This window comes from Glycine soja, chromosome 18 (genome assembly GCF_004193775.1).
Source record: "Glycine soja cultivar W05 chromosome 18, ASM419377v2, whole genome shotgun sequence".
NCBI classification, from domain to species: Eukaryota; Viridiplantae; Streptophyta; class Magnoliopsida; order Fabales; family Fabaceae; genus Glycine; species Glycine soja.
Genome location: NC_041019.1, coordinates 35,006,720 through 35,022,951, shown reverse-complemented (window position 1 = coordinate 35,022,951; position 16,232 = coordinate 35,006,720). Strand labels below are relative to the sequence as shown.

Sequence of the window (16,232 nt, the reverse complement as noted above, 5' to 3'; positions counted from 1 at the left end):
ATATTTTGATAAAATATAATGTATGTATTTTTCATAAAACATTTATTTTTATTTCCTTAACTATTGCTTAAGAATGTTTGTTTGCTAGCATTTGCCTTTTTTCTAAAAGATTGTTTCCGCTCTAAATATTAACCGCATATTATCATGAAATAACCATTGCAAAGAACAAAAAACAATTAATCACCCACATGCTAAAGGGTTCCCAATTCAACAGTAACCAAACACTTCCTTAATTACAAGTCTTTTCACCCAACTCCATTACGGACTAAATAACCATTATATATGTACAAGCCATGTTTACAAATGTTTATAGCTACCATATGTGTCGAATTTTATGCCACTCTATTGGCTTGCTCTTGGGAACTTTCTGTTTTGGACGTGGAAATTGAACTCTTCTATTTTCAGTATTTTGGGCCCAGCCAATCGCGATTCCTATTCCTAGAATCAGCAAAATCATGTACAGTGACAGAGACATTTTATGAACCTGCAAGCACCATCAGTTAGCAAAATATCAACATAACATGCAAGAATGATCGAAAATTCCTATTGCAAGAGTAATAAATAGGATTTTGAGAAATGAAAAAATAGAAACTATTAAACCAAAAACAAAAGAATTTAATATATTAAAATCCTAAAACATAAAAAGCATTTATATTTTCTTGTTTAACTAACGTGGGATGGGATTAATAATAAATTCATTGCAATATGCAAGTAATATCAACCTAATAAGTTAAGACTAAAAGAAGACCATGAATCATTAGAAATTAATAGAAGCACACAACTTAGTATATTTGAATGACAAAATCTACGGAGAAGATTATATCCAATCTTATCAACTTAAAAAGCTGTAAAAATATACAATCTGGAAACATGGTAACATAATTAAAATCAGATTGAAAAAAGAACGATAAAAGTTCATAATTTTGTTATGAGCCTGTAGCTAATAGCTATAAATTTGGGGAAATAATGCATACCTTATCCATAACCTTGCTTCTCTGAGGAAAATGTCTGTCGGCATGTGCAAGACTATATCTTAGCATTCGAATTATGGCAGACTCAGTTGCTGGACAATCACAGTCTGCAGAATAGATAAGTTGTTGAATTTCTGTGAACTTAATGACATCAAAGAATAATATTCAATAAAAGGAAAGGTGTCAAGGTGATTAAATTAGAAAGGCTACCTGGGATATCAAAAATTTGCTTGGTGGGTGGAATTCCCAATAACGTTCCCAAATGTTCACGAACAAGAGCACGCTCAGAGAACGAAAGGAGATCCCCATGAGTGAAAACAAGTACAGGTTTGTCATCTGTAGTGCAGGTATGAGAAATAAACTATCAGATTGACTATATATAGAGAATAGTAATTTGATCCGCAGAGTATATAAGATGAACAGTGGAGAGATATGAGCACTATTTTCAATGAACATCAAAAGCAAATAGTATACAGTCCTTTATTTACACAATACATTATGCAAGAGCTATTACACCAGCACTGCAGAGAACTTTGAACAACCCAAAATATTTTGTACAGACATAGATGGTCAGTCTTTCATAAAAGTTCGAACAATATAATGCAATTTTTTTAAAATGTAACTCGTGTGAACAAGTGACTTGAATATCTACCGGAATTGCCTATTTAAAAAGCAATATTAATTGTAAATGGCAAGAAACAAAAACATTGTGAGCCTTCCAAGTTTCAGAGAATATCTTACAAGACTCAAACATTTAATCGAGTGGAATTAGATTAGATGGAAATCAAAAGTAGTCATGATATTCTTTTTCACAATTGTAGGTTTTATAGTACTAGGATTGTGTGCCACATGAAAGAAACTGGAAAATAAAGCTGAAAATTTGATCTATTCACACTATAATTCACTCTCTGCTATTGATATAAACTGATATCAATAACAGAAATCTTGTATTTACCGTATACCTCTCAGAAAGGAAAATGAAAAGAGAGAAACAAAAATAAAGGCAAATACAAGGGTCCAGTGTCTTCCCTGTCCAAAGGTCCCAACTCGCACTCAGTTTCTGCCTCCCTCTCTCTTCCTCTCCTATCACATTTTATCAAAGTGACAAAATACCACTTTTTCCATACTTTGTCTCTCCTCTTGCCATGTAAGCATTCAGTTATAAGTATAGTGAATATTTCCTCTTTCACATTCCTTAAGCAAGACAAACACAAAATCATGTGTATTTCATATCAAATTCCCACAGCATGAAGCAGATGATAATGCAAAATTCTGAATCAATGTGCAGTTGCATCAAACCGAAATTATTCTGACACTATCTATAAAAGGGGAAACACAGAAACTACTTCTGCAAATACCTTTAAATGACAGGAATGGGCAATTGAAAGTAGAAACAATTGATTGAACACACTGTGTCTCCAAAGCACCATCATTCTCCATTGCTTTCAGAACCAAAAGACCATTAACAACATATATTACAAAATTAACTTTTCTGGTCTTACTGGATAAGTAACCTTTCTTGTGAGCTTTCCCCTTCAAACTTTTCCTCAATCTCTGATTATCTGTTTTCCTGACAGGTGATTCGTAGAATTTTATTTAAAAATTAACATGAGTAAATGCGGAAATAAAGTATATTAAATATTCAAACCTGACAACAAGCTCTCCATGGTGAACACCTTTTGTCATCCAACTCTTCAGCATTCTAATATTCTCATCTTTTTCTGAGTTATCCGACAAACTACGTGTATCATACAGACAGATAGAATTTGAATATCTTGGAATCATATACTCCTGGAGGAAGGATGTTCCGTCCCCTAAAAGTGAATTATCTGGCATCAGAAAGGAAATTTCTAAGGTGAATGAACAGCGATTTATCGTCATATACAGAGATATATACTACAATGAAATGCCCCTAGTAGGGGGAGGTAGGGCTAAGCGGAGCAAAAAGGGTTTTCCATGAGATGGGAAATGAAAACTATTAGCCCTGAAGTTATTTCTTCAAATTGACATCTGAATTGAAGTGTTAATTATACATGATTCTTGTGCTCTTGCTGGTGCAAATCTGTCATCCTCAACCACCTTAGAGATTCTATTTATGAGACTACTTTTCCCAGATCCTCTTGGACCAACCAATAAGAGGCATGTTGTCTTTGGCACATCATAATCACTTATCTTTAAGCCACCAGCCTTCTCAATCCATGCTCCAGGCTTATATCTGCGACAATAAAACCACAATATATTGAGGTTTGATATACACTAGCAATAACCTTACTCAAGAGCTGCAACTATGCATGCTCACACAAATATTAAAAGTTGATTTTAAAATAAACTGCACATCAATTTCAGTCACATACTTAAGGATTACAATTTTTCATCAAATGAATCATAGAAAATAAGGAGTAAGAAAGAAGAAAATTGGCAGAGGCTTGCATCCATGGAGTATAGTGGGAAGAACAAAATTGCATGCACAAAATACAAATATAAAATTAGATATTAACATTCAACAAATATTTAGGGCCTGATCAGGATGATACTGTTCTCAATTTTTTTTTCTACAACACAGTTTTCATGAACGAAGCATAGAAAAACTCCACCTCACTTGGCAATAATTAAGGAACATCATTGCTCCCTAGATTACAGAAACAAATGTGCAGAGTGACTGCAATTGCGGTGCTCAACTTATGTTACATAATACAAAACAAAGAATCTGAAGTTGATGCTTTTGACTGATGTCCTTTGATACAAGAAAAATAATGAACCCCAACTCCTCAACTTGGATGGGATATTTTTATCCTTTTCTTCAATTAACTAATCAAATTTCCAAAGAGGGTGCTACAAACTTTCAATGTTCAAATATTGAATTTCAAAATAATTTAAAACAACCTGGATGCTTAACGTTAAAAAGCATATGGGTTAGTAAAACTTATGTTAAAATGAACACCTCAAAATTTTTTGTTTCTCCCTTTTCAAATCCTTGCTATGAATCTTCAATTCATCACAACATTGAAGGATTTCTTGGTAGTTAATAACCCTTCTCCTTTCATTGACTTCAAAATCAACTCTAGAAGGATGTATGATTTCTTCATCAGTTTCACTACAAGTTAACCCATTCTCCGCTTTCATTCTGTTGTCTTCATCCTGCAAGCCCAAATTATCCCTGAAACAATGGAGATCACAAAATCATCAACAAGTAACTATTAGTATACTAATGTCAACCAAGTGATGGCAAAAAGAGGATAAAGAAGTAAAGGAATTAACTTTAATCCTAGAACCTTAAAAAATGTAGTGCACCTACTGAACCAAGATGCACAGTTAAGTTTTGCAAATTTCCCCTAAAATGCCAAAATGGCATGTATATTATACTACCCTTGGTCATTGAGTGGTATACAGACACTAATTATGTTTTCTTGGCAGCTTATATTTTCTGCCCTAACAAGCACTTGCAAATTGAAAAGCCAATCACTAAAGTTGTTAGAAACATTTAAATATATAATTTTCAAATTGCAAGACAACATTGATAAATAAAGAGATCTCCCGATAAATATAATGCACGTTTAAAATTTTTGTTTGCACAAAACGTATATTCTTCTATGCATTTATACACTCTTTTTTCCTTTTGCAGAAATATTAAAAAGAAAAACGAAATAATGAATATATAGTACTTTTTAGGCATTATTATAAATCTAATCAAACAAAAATACACAGTATATTATTATTTTTCATCCTTCTGTCTTATACCAAAAACGTAGCATCACCTGAAAACAAACTTTGAGGAAAATCAAAGAATTTTAAACAAGAACAATAGCCAGTGATGATCAAAAAATACCTGAGAGCAGGTGAGGAGTGAGATGAAAGCAAGGGAAAATTCTCCTCCAAACAAGAACCTTCGTCTGTACCTTAACATTCGGACATGGGGTAATTTGATCAAACAAAAAAGAAACCTTCAAAAGAAAATGATGGAAAAAAAGATGCTTTTGGCATAACAGAGAGAAGAGAAGGAAAACTGAAAAAAAAGACCCAGAAAACCAAATACCATGAGAAACAATAGAATCCCCACCCATGTTGATGCTGATGCTGAAAATGCCTTCTGTTCATTCAATGCTTCTGGTTTTGGGGTGAAGGCATCTTTTCATCACTACTTACTACTCTCTCTGGTTTCTGGCCAAGTCAGAAGAAAAATCAAGGTGCCTTATTGTCTACGAAAATGAACCTTTCCCGTTTTTATTTATTTTTTATAAAAAGAAAAAATATCAGAAACCCACGTACACAAGTTGTTGCTGGGATATTTGTAAACCGCACCCGCAATTACCTGGATTTGGGACGGATTATGTTATTGTTGAGGTGAGATACGTGGTTGCTTATTACAAATTTGTTACATTTTTTTTTTTTACTGATTTTCCTCAATCTTTCTTAATTAGAAAAAATAGTGTTTTGGTACTAGTTAAAAAGATAAAAATTTAATTTATATAATTAAAATTCATAATAACTAAATATTTTTTAATATGTAAGTTAATTAAATTTATAATCAATAAATATATTTTAGGCTAAATTATAATTTTGATCCCTATAATTTTAAATCTATTTGGTTCTCCTATTTTTAAATAAGACATTTAATTTCTTCGTTTGTCAAATAAATAATTTTAGTTTTTCATAACTTAACATTCAACGTGAAAGGTTAATTTTGACTAACTTATATAACAAAGAGTTAAATAAAATATAAAATAAAAAAAATAATCTAGATAAGAATTAAACTCATAATGTCTTATTGAAAGTAAGGTAATAAATTACTAACATATTTTCTTTTTCTAATTAAATTTATAAACATTATTTTATGAGTATCATTATTCTAAGAGTTATTATTTTTTAAATTATAAAAATGTATAAATTAAAAAAAAATTAATATATAAATCTTTTTAATTTTATTTTGAATAGTTTACATATTTTAATTTTACCAATTTATATATAAATTATTGAAATAAATTATTTTGTAAATTTATTTTAATATAAAGATTAGTTTTTCTCTAATTATATAAATCAATATAATTGCATCAAAAAGTTACTAATTATGAAAGTTATTGGAAGTTGAAAGTTGAAAATGGAGGTGGGAAGTTGGAATTTAAAATTTAAAATTTAAAAATTTGAAATTTGAAATTTGAAATTTGAATTTTGAATTTTTTTTAATAATAGAAATTATTGTGTATAGTTAGTTGATTGTTAATTTAATTAATTTGATTTGAAATATTTGATGATTGATTGTGTTTGATTGATGTGTTATTGTACTTGTTTTTGTTTGATTAATATTGAATGATTGTTTTAATGCCTTTTGGTATCACTTGATTCTCATACATTGCAACAAGTGGTAACATCTTTCTCCTCTCTATTCATGATTTGTTTTTGATGTTGACAAAGGGGGAGAGAAAGATAAAAGATAAAATAGTAAGGAAAATTATCTATTGTTTATAAGACAATTTGTTTACATATGAAAAATATGAAATCTTCAAATGTCTCATATAAGCAATTATTGCAAAACCAAGGGGGAGTAAACTATATGCAAATAGATATTTTTTCTTTGTTGTTGCTCCTAACCTACAGGTGGTTGTCATCATCAAAAAGGGGGAGAATGTAAATCATGAAGATTTTGATGATGTCAAGAAGAATTAAGAATTTGCTTGAGAAAGGGGGAGAATGTAAATCATGCAAGCTTTGATGGTGTTGAGAAGAAATCACATGTTTGTCATCATCAAAAAGGGGGAGAATGTGAATGTATGTATACATGATTTTGATGATGTCAAAAGAAGAATCAAACAAGGCTCATTTTGCTTCAAGATTAATACAAGATTGTTTCAACAAACAAAGCCTTGATTCAAGATTTCTTCAAGATCAAGCATTGCCTCACAATGAAAGGTTTCAAGTCATTCAAGGCACATGTAATCGATTACCAATACATGTAATCGATTACCAATGGTTTGAAAGTGTGTAATCGATTACACATCATATGTAATCGATTACCAGAGACTCTGAACGTTGGGAATTCAAATTTTAAATGAAGGGTCACAACTGTTAAAGAAAAACAACTGTGTAATCGATTACACTAATTCTGTAATCGATTACCAGAGAGGATTTTCAAGGAATATCGCCAATAGTCACATCTTATCATTTGGATTTTGAATGGCCATCAAAGGCCTATATATATGTGTGACTTGGGACGAAATTGAAGAGAGATTTTTGCTTGGCAAAAATGTCTTATCCTCTCAAAAGACAATGAGAGAGATTCCAAAAGAACTTCGTTTTCAAATGCTCTCTCAAAAGAAATCCTTGACCAAACACTTGCAAAATCTATAAGGATTCTTACATGATCTTCATTGTAATATTCTTCTCTTGAAGAGAGAATTCTTCTTCCATTCTTCTTATTCAATGAGATTGGTTAAGAGACTGTAAGTCTCTTGTTGTAAAGCATCTGAACACAAGAGACGGGTTGTCCCTGTGTGGTTCAGACTTTGTAAAGGATTTTACAAAGATAGTGGAAATCTCAAGTGGGTTGCTTGAGTACTGGATGTAGGCACGGGAAGTGGCTGAACCAGTATAAAATTGTGTTTGCATTCTCTCTTCCCTTATCTTATTTATTTTGTTGCAATCAATTGTGTCTTGCATGTTTAAAGAACATTGTTAAATTGATTGTTGTTGCTTCTTCTGCATTCTAAGCCTATCCCTCTTGAGATTATTGAGGCCACAAGGTCCAACAAAAACCTCTTACCTATTTTCAGCACAAGCTTGTTTCTATTCTCAGTCATCAAAATTACTTTATTAATACTGGCGATCTCGCTCATGACATAATTACTTATCTTTATGCACCAAAAAATCTCCTATTTGGTATGAAGGATAGGGAGTATGATGGAAGGATACTCTTGAGTCAATTATCCATATGCAATCATTAGATGCAACATTTAGATAATTTTTTTCTTTGACAAGAAATATATTCTCATCATTTAAGGTCACTATTGTGGTTGTTCATCTTGTTTCTTCTTTGGGTTAATCTAGTTAGGATGAATTGTTCTAGCCTATTGATCTCTCTTGAAGAATCTACTTGTAGACTTCTTATGATCTGATTTGCCATAGTAATAACAATTTAGTCTAGTGTGATATTTGAATCTACCTTATGATTTTCCATGGCCTTGTTATGATTCTTACTCTTTCATATATTTTTAACAATGTTGGCTTCAAACTTTTATTAAAGACTCTTTCTTTAAATATTGCCTTTTCATTCAATAATTTGAGGCTATATGAGAGGCGTTCGGAGAGATGACTGGTGTAGTCTGATCCTCAGGAGTGGACGGGTCTGCTGCCTGCTGCGGTGAGGTTGTATCTACCATTGGTGCTGGAGGCTCAGGAGTGGCCTCAAGAGATTTCTCAGAAGTGGCTGCAGCTTCTTGTGTTTCAACCACCCTCTTCTTTCTGATCAGGGGCTCTGGAGTGGAAGTCTAAGATGACTCATCCTCCATCTGTTGTGGTACCTGAGTGGTGGGACCTTCGTCTTCCCTGTGAAGGGGAGGTTGAGTCTCGGGCCAGGCTACCCATTCATTAAACTTCTCTACAGAAGGAATAGAGTCTGGAGGTGTTATCAGCTGTAAACTTTGTAATAAAACAATCTGCCCCTTATGTATGCTTCGAAGCATGGCTTCAAGAAGTTGAAAGTCTGCAGAAGGTGGGGTAGAAAAAGCTGCTGAGGTACGTGCTGGAGGAGGAGCTGCAGATGTGGAAAGAGCCTCAGCTAGCCTTGCCCTCGCTCTCCTGGCCCCTCTAATAGTAACTGCCAGATCATCAGGGTTCCAATAGTTCTTCCTGATATAGGCCAAGTTAATGACCGGGCTCAAGCATTCGAAGACCAGGCTGTCAGAAGCAACCCCTCTAGACCTACATAGAGCTGTGATAAGAGTAGGGAACCCAAGTCTAGAGGAGTTAGACTGGACCATAGATGTGATCTGGCATGAGATGAGAGCTCCTACATTCATGTCCAGCTGAGAGGCTAGGCCAAAGATTAACCTAGCTCTATCTACAGTCAAATCCGAGGTGTGGGAAGTCGGAGCCAAGTTGGAGTATGAAAGAACACTCCAAACCTTAGCAAGAGTTGTTAGATCTTTCCTGAGGATCTTCCCAGGATGGCCTTCAACATTTAAAACAAACCCTCAATCGGGTATACACAAAGCAGCCTCAATCTCTCTGATATCAGTGGGCATCCTGCAGTATCTGGAGTAAGCGGGTAAGATTCTCCCTCAGCTAGTACCATAGGTGTCTCCAGGAAGGTGTTGAGGCTGTCTGCATCAATTCTTATCAAGTGGCCTCGGATTCTGACTTGTTTTGGTGAAGGCCCCTCGGGGCTGTAGAGGTTGGCATAGAACTCCTTCACCAAGGCTAGATCGATGCTGCTGTCAGCTAAATTGGTGAGGCGCTTATAGAAGTTACGCCTCTCCAATTCAGCCTTGAACTCATCCAAATCTGTATGGTATATTTCTACCTTTCTCTCAGCTAGTATATGTCTTCCTAGCACATTATCTGTATATCTGGTTCAGGCCTCGAAAGAGTGGAACCTTCTTGTGTCATATTAAGCTGTGGGCCTTGCACCAATGCTCTTTCTTTTTTTGGAAGACATCTGCAGACAAAGGAATCAAACATTTGATCAGGACTCAATTTATTAAAAATCAAAAACTGGAAAATAAAACTGAAAAGGACACTGGCCACTTAGCAAGACATGGTCCGCTTAGCTGGCCTTTGTAGAAAAACACTACCGCTTAGCGACATGTGGAGCCACTTAGCGGAAATTGCAGAATTTTAGTTTCTGCAGAATTAGCTTAGCGGGAAAGCCCCCGCTAAGATAAACATCTGCCGCAAGGATATGCGCTAAGCTCCTTAAAGGCTGCGCTTAGCGACACCAACTCTTCAAAAATTCCACTAAGTGTTGGGAGCTTAGCGAGCGAAGCTCGCTTAGCTCAGTGGATGCCGCAACCAATCGCGCTTGGCCTAGGAAAGCATGGCTTAGCGCGTGACTATCAACAAAAAAATTGGTTAAGTTACTTGGGCTTAGCGATTCAGCCTCGCTTAGCCATAGGTAGTTTAGCAAGAGGATGAGTATTCATCCTCAAAAGATGAACTCGCTTAGCGCGATAAGCGCGCTTAGCGAGTTCTTCAGAGAAACACTTACATACAATGAGTATTGATGAACTCGCTTAGCGCAGCATGCTCGCTTAGCGAGTTCATCGCATTTTCCAGAAAACACAGTTCGTTTTCTTGCACTATTCAAGCCTCTAAAAGGTATATCAAACATGCAATGTGGGCGTTATACTCGATACAATATATAAGCGTATATAGCCCTAATTTTAAACTAAATCTAACAAAACATAAAAACCCTAAAAATCTAAAACTACAGTTGAAGTCTTCTACCCTAAAGTTAAGACAAGAAAAAGAGAAAAAGAATCAAGGAACTTACTTGGATGGTGTATGGTTGATGCTTTGAAGTTGAAAATGCACAAAGAAAGCACAAATGCAAAATGTGAAAATTTTTTGAGAGAGAGAATGCAGAGACAAAGTTTCCGAAATCTGGCAAATGTGAGTGTAACTGCTGTTACACTCACTTAAGCAGTTTTTCGATACTCTCGCTTAGCGGACCGCTGCGCTAAGTGAGCCAGAGAGACGTTTGGTTTCTCAACGAGGCTTGCTTAGCGGACCCGCACACTTAGCCGACGTTTCAAATTCAAAATTAGTTTTTTTTATTTTTTTTAACACACAAACTTGGCTTAGCGTGAGGATCAGACCGCTTAGCGAGGTTTGCAGATCTGAAAGCTGCAACTCTTGCTAAGCCAGACTCTGGATGGCTTAGCTAAAATGATGCATCTTAAGTATAGAGGAGCATGCGCTTAGCTGATAAGGACTCGCTTAGCATGCACATTATCATAATAAATCTCGCTTAGTTGCCATGATTGGCACTTAGCTTCATTGACCTCAGTTATGGCCATAAGGAATTGCGCTTGGCGACAATAGGTCATGCTTAGCCAAGGATAAGCTGTCGCTTAGCGATTCGACTGAAGCTTAGCCGAATTCAGATCGAATTGAGTTAGCTTAGCTCAACCTTGGCCAGCTTAGTAGACCAAATCAGCCTTAGATGCAAGGGTTGGGTGCTAAGCGCTTGAGACTCACGGCTTAGAGCATGAACAGAGTTGCGCTTAGCGCGAGGCTTGCGCTTAGCGAAAGGACTATTTTTCAGGAAAAAGTTTTCTGAGTTATTTTTCAGTCCTTTTTCCAAGAAATTGAAACCCTTATGTTAAACATTCAAAGATAGGCTGATATACTCCTATGTACAGATCAAACAGCAAGTTCCAAATGATTAAATGCATGAAAAACATAGATAACAAAAATTAAAAACTGGGTTGCCTCCCTGGAAGCGCTTCTTTAACATCATTAGCTTGACGCTTTTATCTCATTGGGTGATCTTATGTTTTGGTTCTTACTTTCAGAACCTCTTGACCTCCTTCCATTACCTGTAAGCAAACATTGTGTTCTAGAGCAGGCTTGTCTTCAACAAACAAATCAAAATCAATTTTCTGATCTTCAAAACCTAGCTCCAGCTTCCTCTTCCCCATATCAACTATGCATCTTGCGGTCAACATGAATGGCCTTCCCAATATTACAGGGATGTCAGTATCTTCAGAGATATCCATTACCACAAAGTCTGTTGGGAAGATAAAATGTTTTACTCTGACCAACAACACATATTTAATTACTCCATATGGCCTGGTAATGGAGCAATCAGCTAATTGTAAAGTCATTCGAGTGGGCATTATTTCCAACTCTCCCAATCTTCTGCACATGGAGAGTGGCATCAAATTGATACTAGCTCCTAGGTCAATAAGAGCTTTTACCACATTGACTTCTCCAATTAAACAAGGAATAGTTACACTCCCAGGATCTTTATGCTTGGGTGGAAGGATCTTCTGGATCAGCGCACTACAATTTCCTTCCACTATCATGTTTTCCTGATGAATATATTTATGCTTCCTTGTTAACATATCTTTAAAAAATTTAGAGTAGAGTGGCATCTGCTGCAAAGCTTCTTCGAAGGGCATGGTTATTTCCAGTTTCCTGAAAATATCTAAAAATCTCGCCAAATGACGATCTTTTTCTTTCTTGGAAGGTACCACAAGATATGGTACTACCACACCTTCATCCACAGCTTTTTCACTCCTACTCTTCTTTGTATTCTTATTATTGTTTTCTTCTTTTTCATTTTCTATTTATTTTTCTACTTCTTTTTCTTTTTCTTGGTCCTTCAATTCTTTATTCTTGACCATTATTTGTTCCTCTTTTTCTTGATTACTTTCACCTCTCACCTCATTTTTCTTGCCATCAGTACCTTTTTTGTCAGCAGTTTTCTTCTTATGCACAACACTATCCTCATCCTCAACCTCCATGAACGAGGCCGTACCCGAATCAAATAAACATGAAAATGCAGTAACTAGGAAGTGATCCTAGGTCGTTTCCCAACGAGCAGTGACAAGCCAAATGTTCATAATATACTTGCAGTAACAGTAACAGTAACGATGGGGGGGGGGGGGTTTGGTTGTTTGGTAATTAAAGAGCAGAACAAATAAAATGGAATACGAAACTACTAATACTAAAAACGGGTTGTTTCCTCTGATTCAGAAGCCACTCTCTTATCCTGGGTTATGGAGAATTCGTCCCTAACAGTCAACCACTTAATCCAACCCTATTTCAATTTACTAAGCGAAAATCAACTTAGGGTTTTCAATACGTGATTAGGCATCACATACACCAGTTAGCCCTTCGTCCATTAAGCATGAACGCAAGTTAGGCTCAGAGGCAATTAATCGAACACGAAGCGTGCACTGATTAATATTCACGAAATTGGGATAACTGGTGAAGGGAAAACTGCCAGGAAACCACATTGCAAGCGAAACCTCAAAGAGAGTTGGGCTTCGTCCTCAAAAGGAACAACACCAGAAAATCTAGCCTTCCATTAATCAATAGAGAACGAAATTATAGATTGAAGAACGAAATTTTATTGCTAAAATGAAAAGTCAAAACTGGAATTGCAAAACAAAAAAGTGTCTAAGAAAAGCCTAAAACTAAAAACGAAAATAGGAGAGAGAAGAAGAGAGAGAGAGAGAGAGAGAGAGAGAGAGAGAGAGAGAGAGACTAAAACTAAAAACGAATAATCCAAGAGAGACCTAAACTAGAACCTTGGTGCTGTTATATAGTTTTTCAGTCCCAAAGCTTACAAATCTGTTTTAAATCCAGGCCCATAAATAAATTAAATTCAAATCTAGATAAGATAAGATAAGATCTAGATTAAATAATATCTAGATGAGAAATTCAAATCTAGATAAGATAAGATCTAGATTAAATAATATCTAGATGAGATCAAATCTAAATAATATCTAGATAAGATAAAGATAAGATAAGATCTAATTTTGTAGAATAAAATAGTCTGCCCTCTTCAAGTCCAAGCTCAATTCTGGATTCAAGCCCAAGCCCAATTCTGGATTCAAACCCAATGCTTCATTAATTCCTGAAATTAGATTAAAAACATCAAATTAGCTGAATGGGCCCAAATAATAAAACTGCCTAATAAATTTGACAATTAAGACTAATCAGTATTTAAAATGGGGCAAAAAGGGTTAAGAAATAGGAGAAAATGATGGCACATCAAAACCCCCCATACTTAGCCTTTTGCACTCCTGGGCAAAATGAAACAAAGAACAAAATCCAAGGATATCAGAGGGAGACAAACAAAAACATTCACATATTTCTCAATGAACATCAAGGAATAAAAGGAATGGGTAACATCTAACATAAGGAGATCCAAAAAGTCAAGACATTCATGAAAATCATCCAAGCAACCCAATCATGGCAAAATAGTTAATCAGCTCAAGAATGAAAAGTGATAAAGCCTCACAAGATATACACTCTATCTCTCAAGTGTCTAGGCTACTATTTACCCTCAAAGCACCCATGAAAGCAAACACCACATAAACTTGGCAAGATTCTAAAATTGACAATCAACCATAAACACAAGCACATGAGGATCAAAAGGTCTTTTAAGGTTGTAATGGGGCCAAGGACAAGGTACGGAGAAATATGGAATAAGTGGCTAAATCCCAAAGGAATAGAGGAGCAAAGGGGAATAAGTGCATATTAAGAAAAAAAATAAGAAAATAAAAAGAAGTAAAGATAAAAATTAAACATGAAGAGTAGAACCAAGAGTTTCATCATTCTTGTGCCATTAAAGATCCTATTCACTCAACTTTATTGCTTTTTTTTTTTGTTTTTTCTTTTTTTTTTTTTCGAAATATTTTTTTTTTTTTTTTTTTTGCCTTTGAGAAACAACATTTCATTCAGCATGTCCAACATTTAACCAATATACAATGTACATCAAGTATGGCCCAAAATACATCATGAAGCATAGTCAACAAAACAAGTTGTCCAATGAAACAAAAACCCCCCACACTTATTCCCAAAACAATTCCAAAGCTCCAAAATTCCTTAAGGATATGGTAATATCATGGTTTTTCACTTAAGGCTTGTAGTGAGCTTCAAAACAAGGAAAGGGAAACAAGGCTCAAAAGGGCTATCAAAGGAATTAATTCAAGGTAAGTCCATTTGGCTAGAAGCTTATAAGAACAAAATTGCCTTAATCATTTCCAAATATGCATGTGAATTAGGACGCATCAACAAGAATCAAGCCAAGGCTATTGTGCAAGCAATCAATGGGGCAAAACACACCAAATGATTATAATGATGGATGGCTCAAATTCTCACAAAGGTAAAATCATCACTTTCAAATTGAGCTTTCAAAACTATCATGACATGTAGAGAAGAATCAAGGATTTCAAGTCACAAAATGTCAAGAACTTTTATTTTCAAAACAATTACCCATTTCTTGAACATATCCTATATTTCAAAGAAAAACATGCAAAGTCGTACGTGCACACAAAATTGACCCAAAATATTAAACTGAAAATCCGACGAAACTAACAACATTAACAAATTAACACAACTAACAAATTAACAAAACCAACAAAACTAGCAAAACCAAAGAACACTCCCCCCCCCATACTTAAACAACACATTGTCCTCAATGTAGCACAATTAAAAGATTAAAAACAATTAAATCATCAAAGAGAATCGGACAAGTGTAATAAAACCAAAGAAGGAGATAGGAAAAGAAAAACTCCCTAAGTCATGGTGGAGGAAGAGTAGGGTGGAGTAGGGAAGTCTCTTCCACCACTACGTCCACTAAAGAAGGGTTCGTGAGGAATGGCTTAAGTCGATGTTCGTTGACCTTGAAGCTCTTGTTTGTGGAGTCGCTTTTGATCTCAACTGTACCATAAGGAAAAACATTAGTAACAACAAAAGGACCAATCCACTTAGACCTCAACTTACCACTCATGAGTCCAAGCCTAGAATTATACAATAACACTTTTTGCCCAACCACAAAGTCTTTTTTAACTATCATGCTATCATGGAACTTCTTGGTCTTTTCTTTGTAGAACTTGGCATTCTCGTAGGCGTCTAGGCGGATTTCATCTAACTCACTCAGTTGCAACTTCCTTTCCTCGCCAGCTTGATCCATAGAGAAGTTGCAAGTCTTCACTGCCCAGTATGCTTTGTGCTCAATTTCCACTGGAAGATGACATGCCTTTCCAAAGACAACCCGATAAGGAGACATTCCTATGGGTGCTTTGTAGGCAGTCCGATGTGCCCAGAGAGCATCATCAAGCCTGGTACTCCAATCTTTCCTGCTTGGATGCATAATCTTCTCTAGAATTCTCTTGATTTCCCTGTTAGAAATTTCTGCCTGTCCATTAGTTTGGGGGTGGTATGGTGTGGATACCCTGTGTACCACCCCGTACTTTTTAAGCAGGGCATGCATTGTCCTGTTGCAAAAATGGGTTCCTTGATCACTAACAATTGCTTTAGGTACTCCAAACCTGCAAAACAGATTAGACCTGACAAAGTCTGCGACAAATTTAGCATCATTAGTTCTAGTGGGCTTGGCTTCCACCCATTTTGAAACATAGTCAACTGCAAGGAGAATGTAAACATAACCAAAAGAGACAGGAAAAGGACCCATGAAATCTATACCCCAGACATCAAACACCTCACAAAATAGCATAGGTTGCTGAGGCATTTGTTGTCGCCATGTAAGTGTATGTCCTGCTCTCTGACACTGCTCACAAGTGCTGCAGATCT

At 35.5% G+C, this 16,232-nt stretch overlaps 1 protein-coding gene across 4 annotated transcripts; it reads right to left on the bottom strand.

The window, feature by feature from the left end:
* Positions 1 to 122: 122 nt before the first annotated feature.
* On the bottom strand, positions 123 to 5,184 carry LOC114397591. Of its 4 annotated transcripts, none has more exons than XM_028359703.1 (9): positions 5,029 to 5,184; positions 4,798 to 4,861; positions 3,913 to 4,128; positions 3,005 to 3,186; positions 2,620 to 2,800; positions 2,330 to 2,541; positions 1,182 to 1,307; positions 975 to 1,078; positions 123 to 484 (listed from the first exon to the last, which is right to left on the bottom strand). In XM_028359703.1, the coding sequence occupies exons 1-9, from the start codon at positions 5,030 to 5,032 to the stop codon at positions 314 to 316; spliced, it is 1,260 nt and encodes a 419-aa protein (XP_028215504.1). In that variant the 5' UTR covers positions 5,033 to 5,184; the 3' UTR covers positions 123 to 313. The 4 variants fall into 4 exon arrangements, with proteins under 4 accessions (XP_028215504.1, XP_028215502.1, XP_028215501.1 ...); XM_028359701.1 differs by having other exon boundaries at positions 5,005 to 5,182; XM_028359700.1 differs by having other exon boundaries at positions 4,798 to 4,867; positions 5,005 to 5,181.
* Between the last annotated feature and the right edge of the window lie 11,048 nt (positions 5,185 to 16,232).

What these genes read in the sequence shown, in the direction of transcription:
- LOC114397591 (XM_028359700.1), bottom strand. Translation starts at nt 5,032, where the DNA reads ATGGGTGGGGATTCTATTGTTTCTCATG. An exon ending in GAGAAACAAAAAATTTTGAG is followed by an intron (nt 3,187 to 3,912) that starts GTGTTCATTTTA and finishes TTATTGTCGCAG; the next exon opens with ATATAAGCCTGGAGCATGGA. An exon ending in GCAAATTTTTGATATCCCAG is followed by an intron (nt 1,079 to 1,181) that starts GTAGCCTTTCTA and finishes TCTATTCTGCAG; the next exon opens with ACTGTGATTGTCCAGCAACT.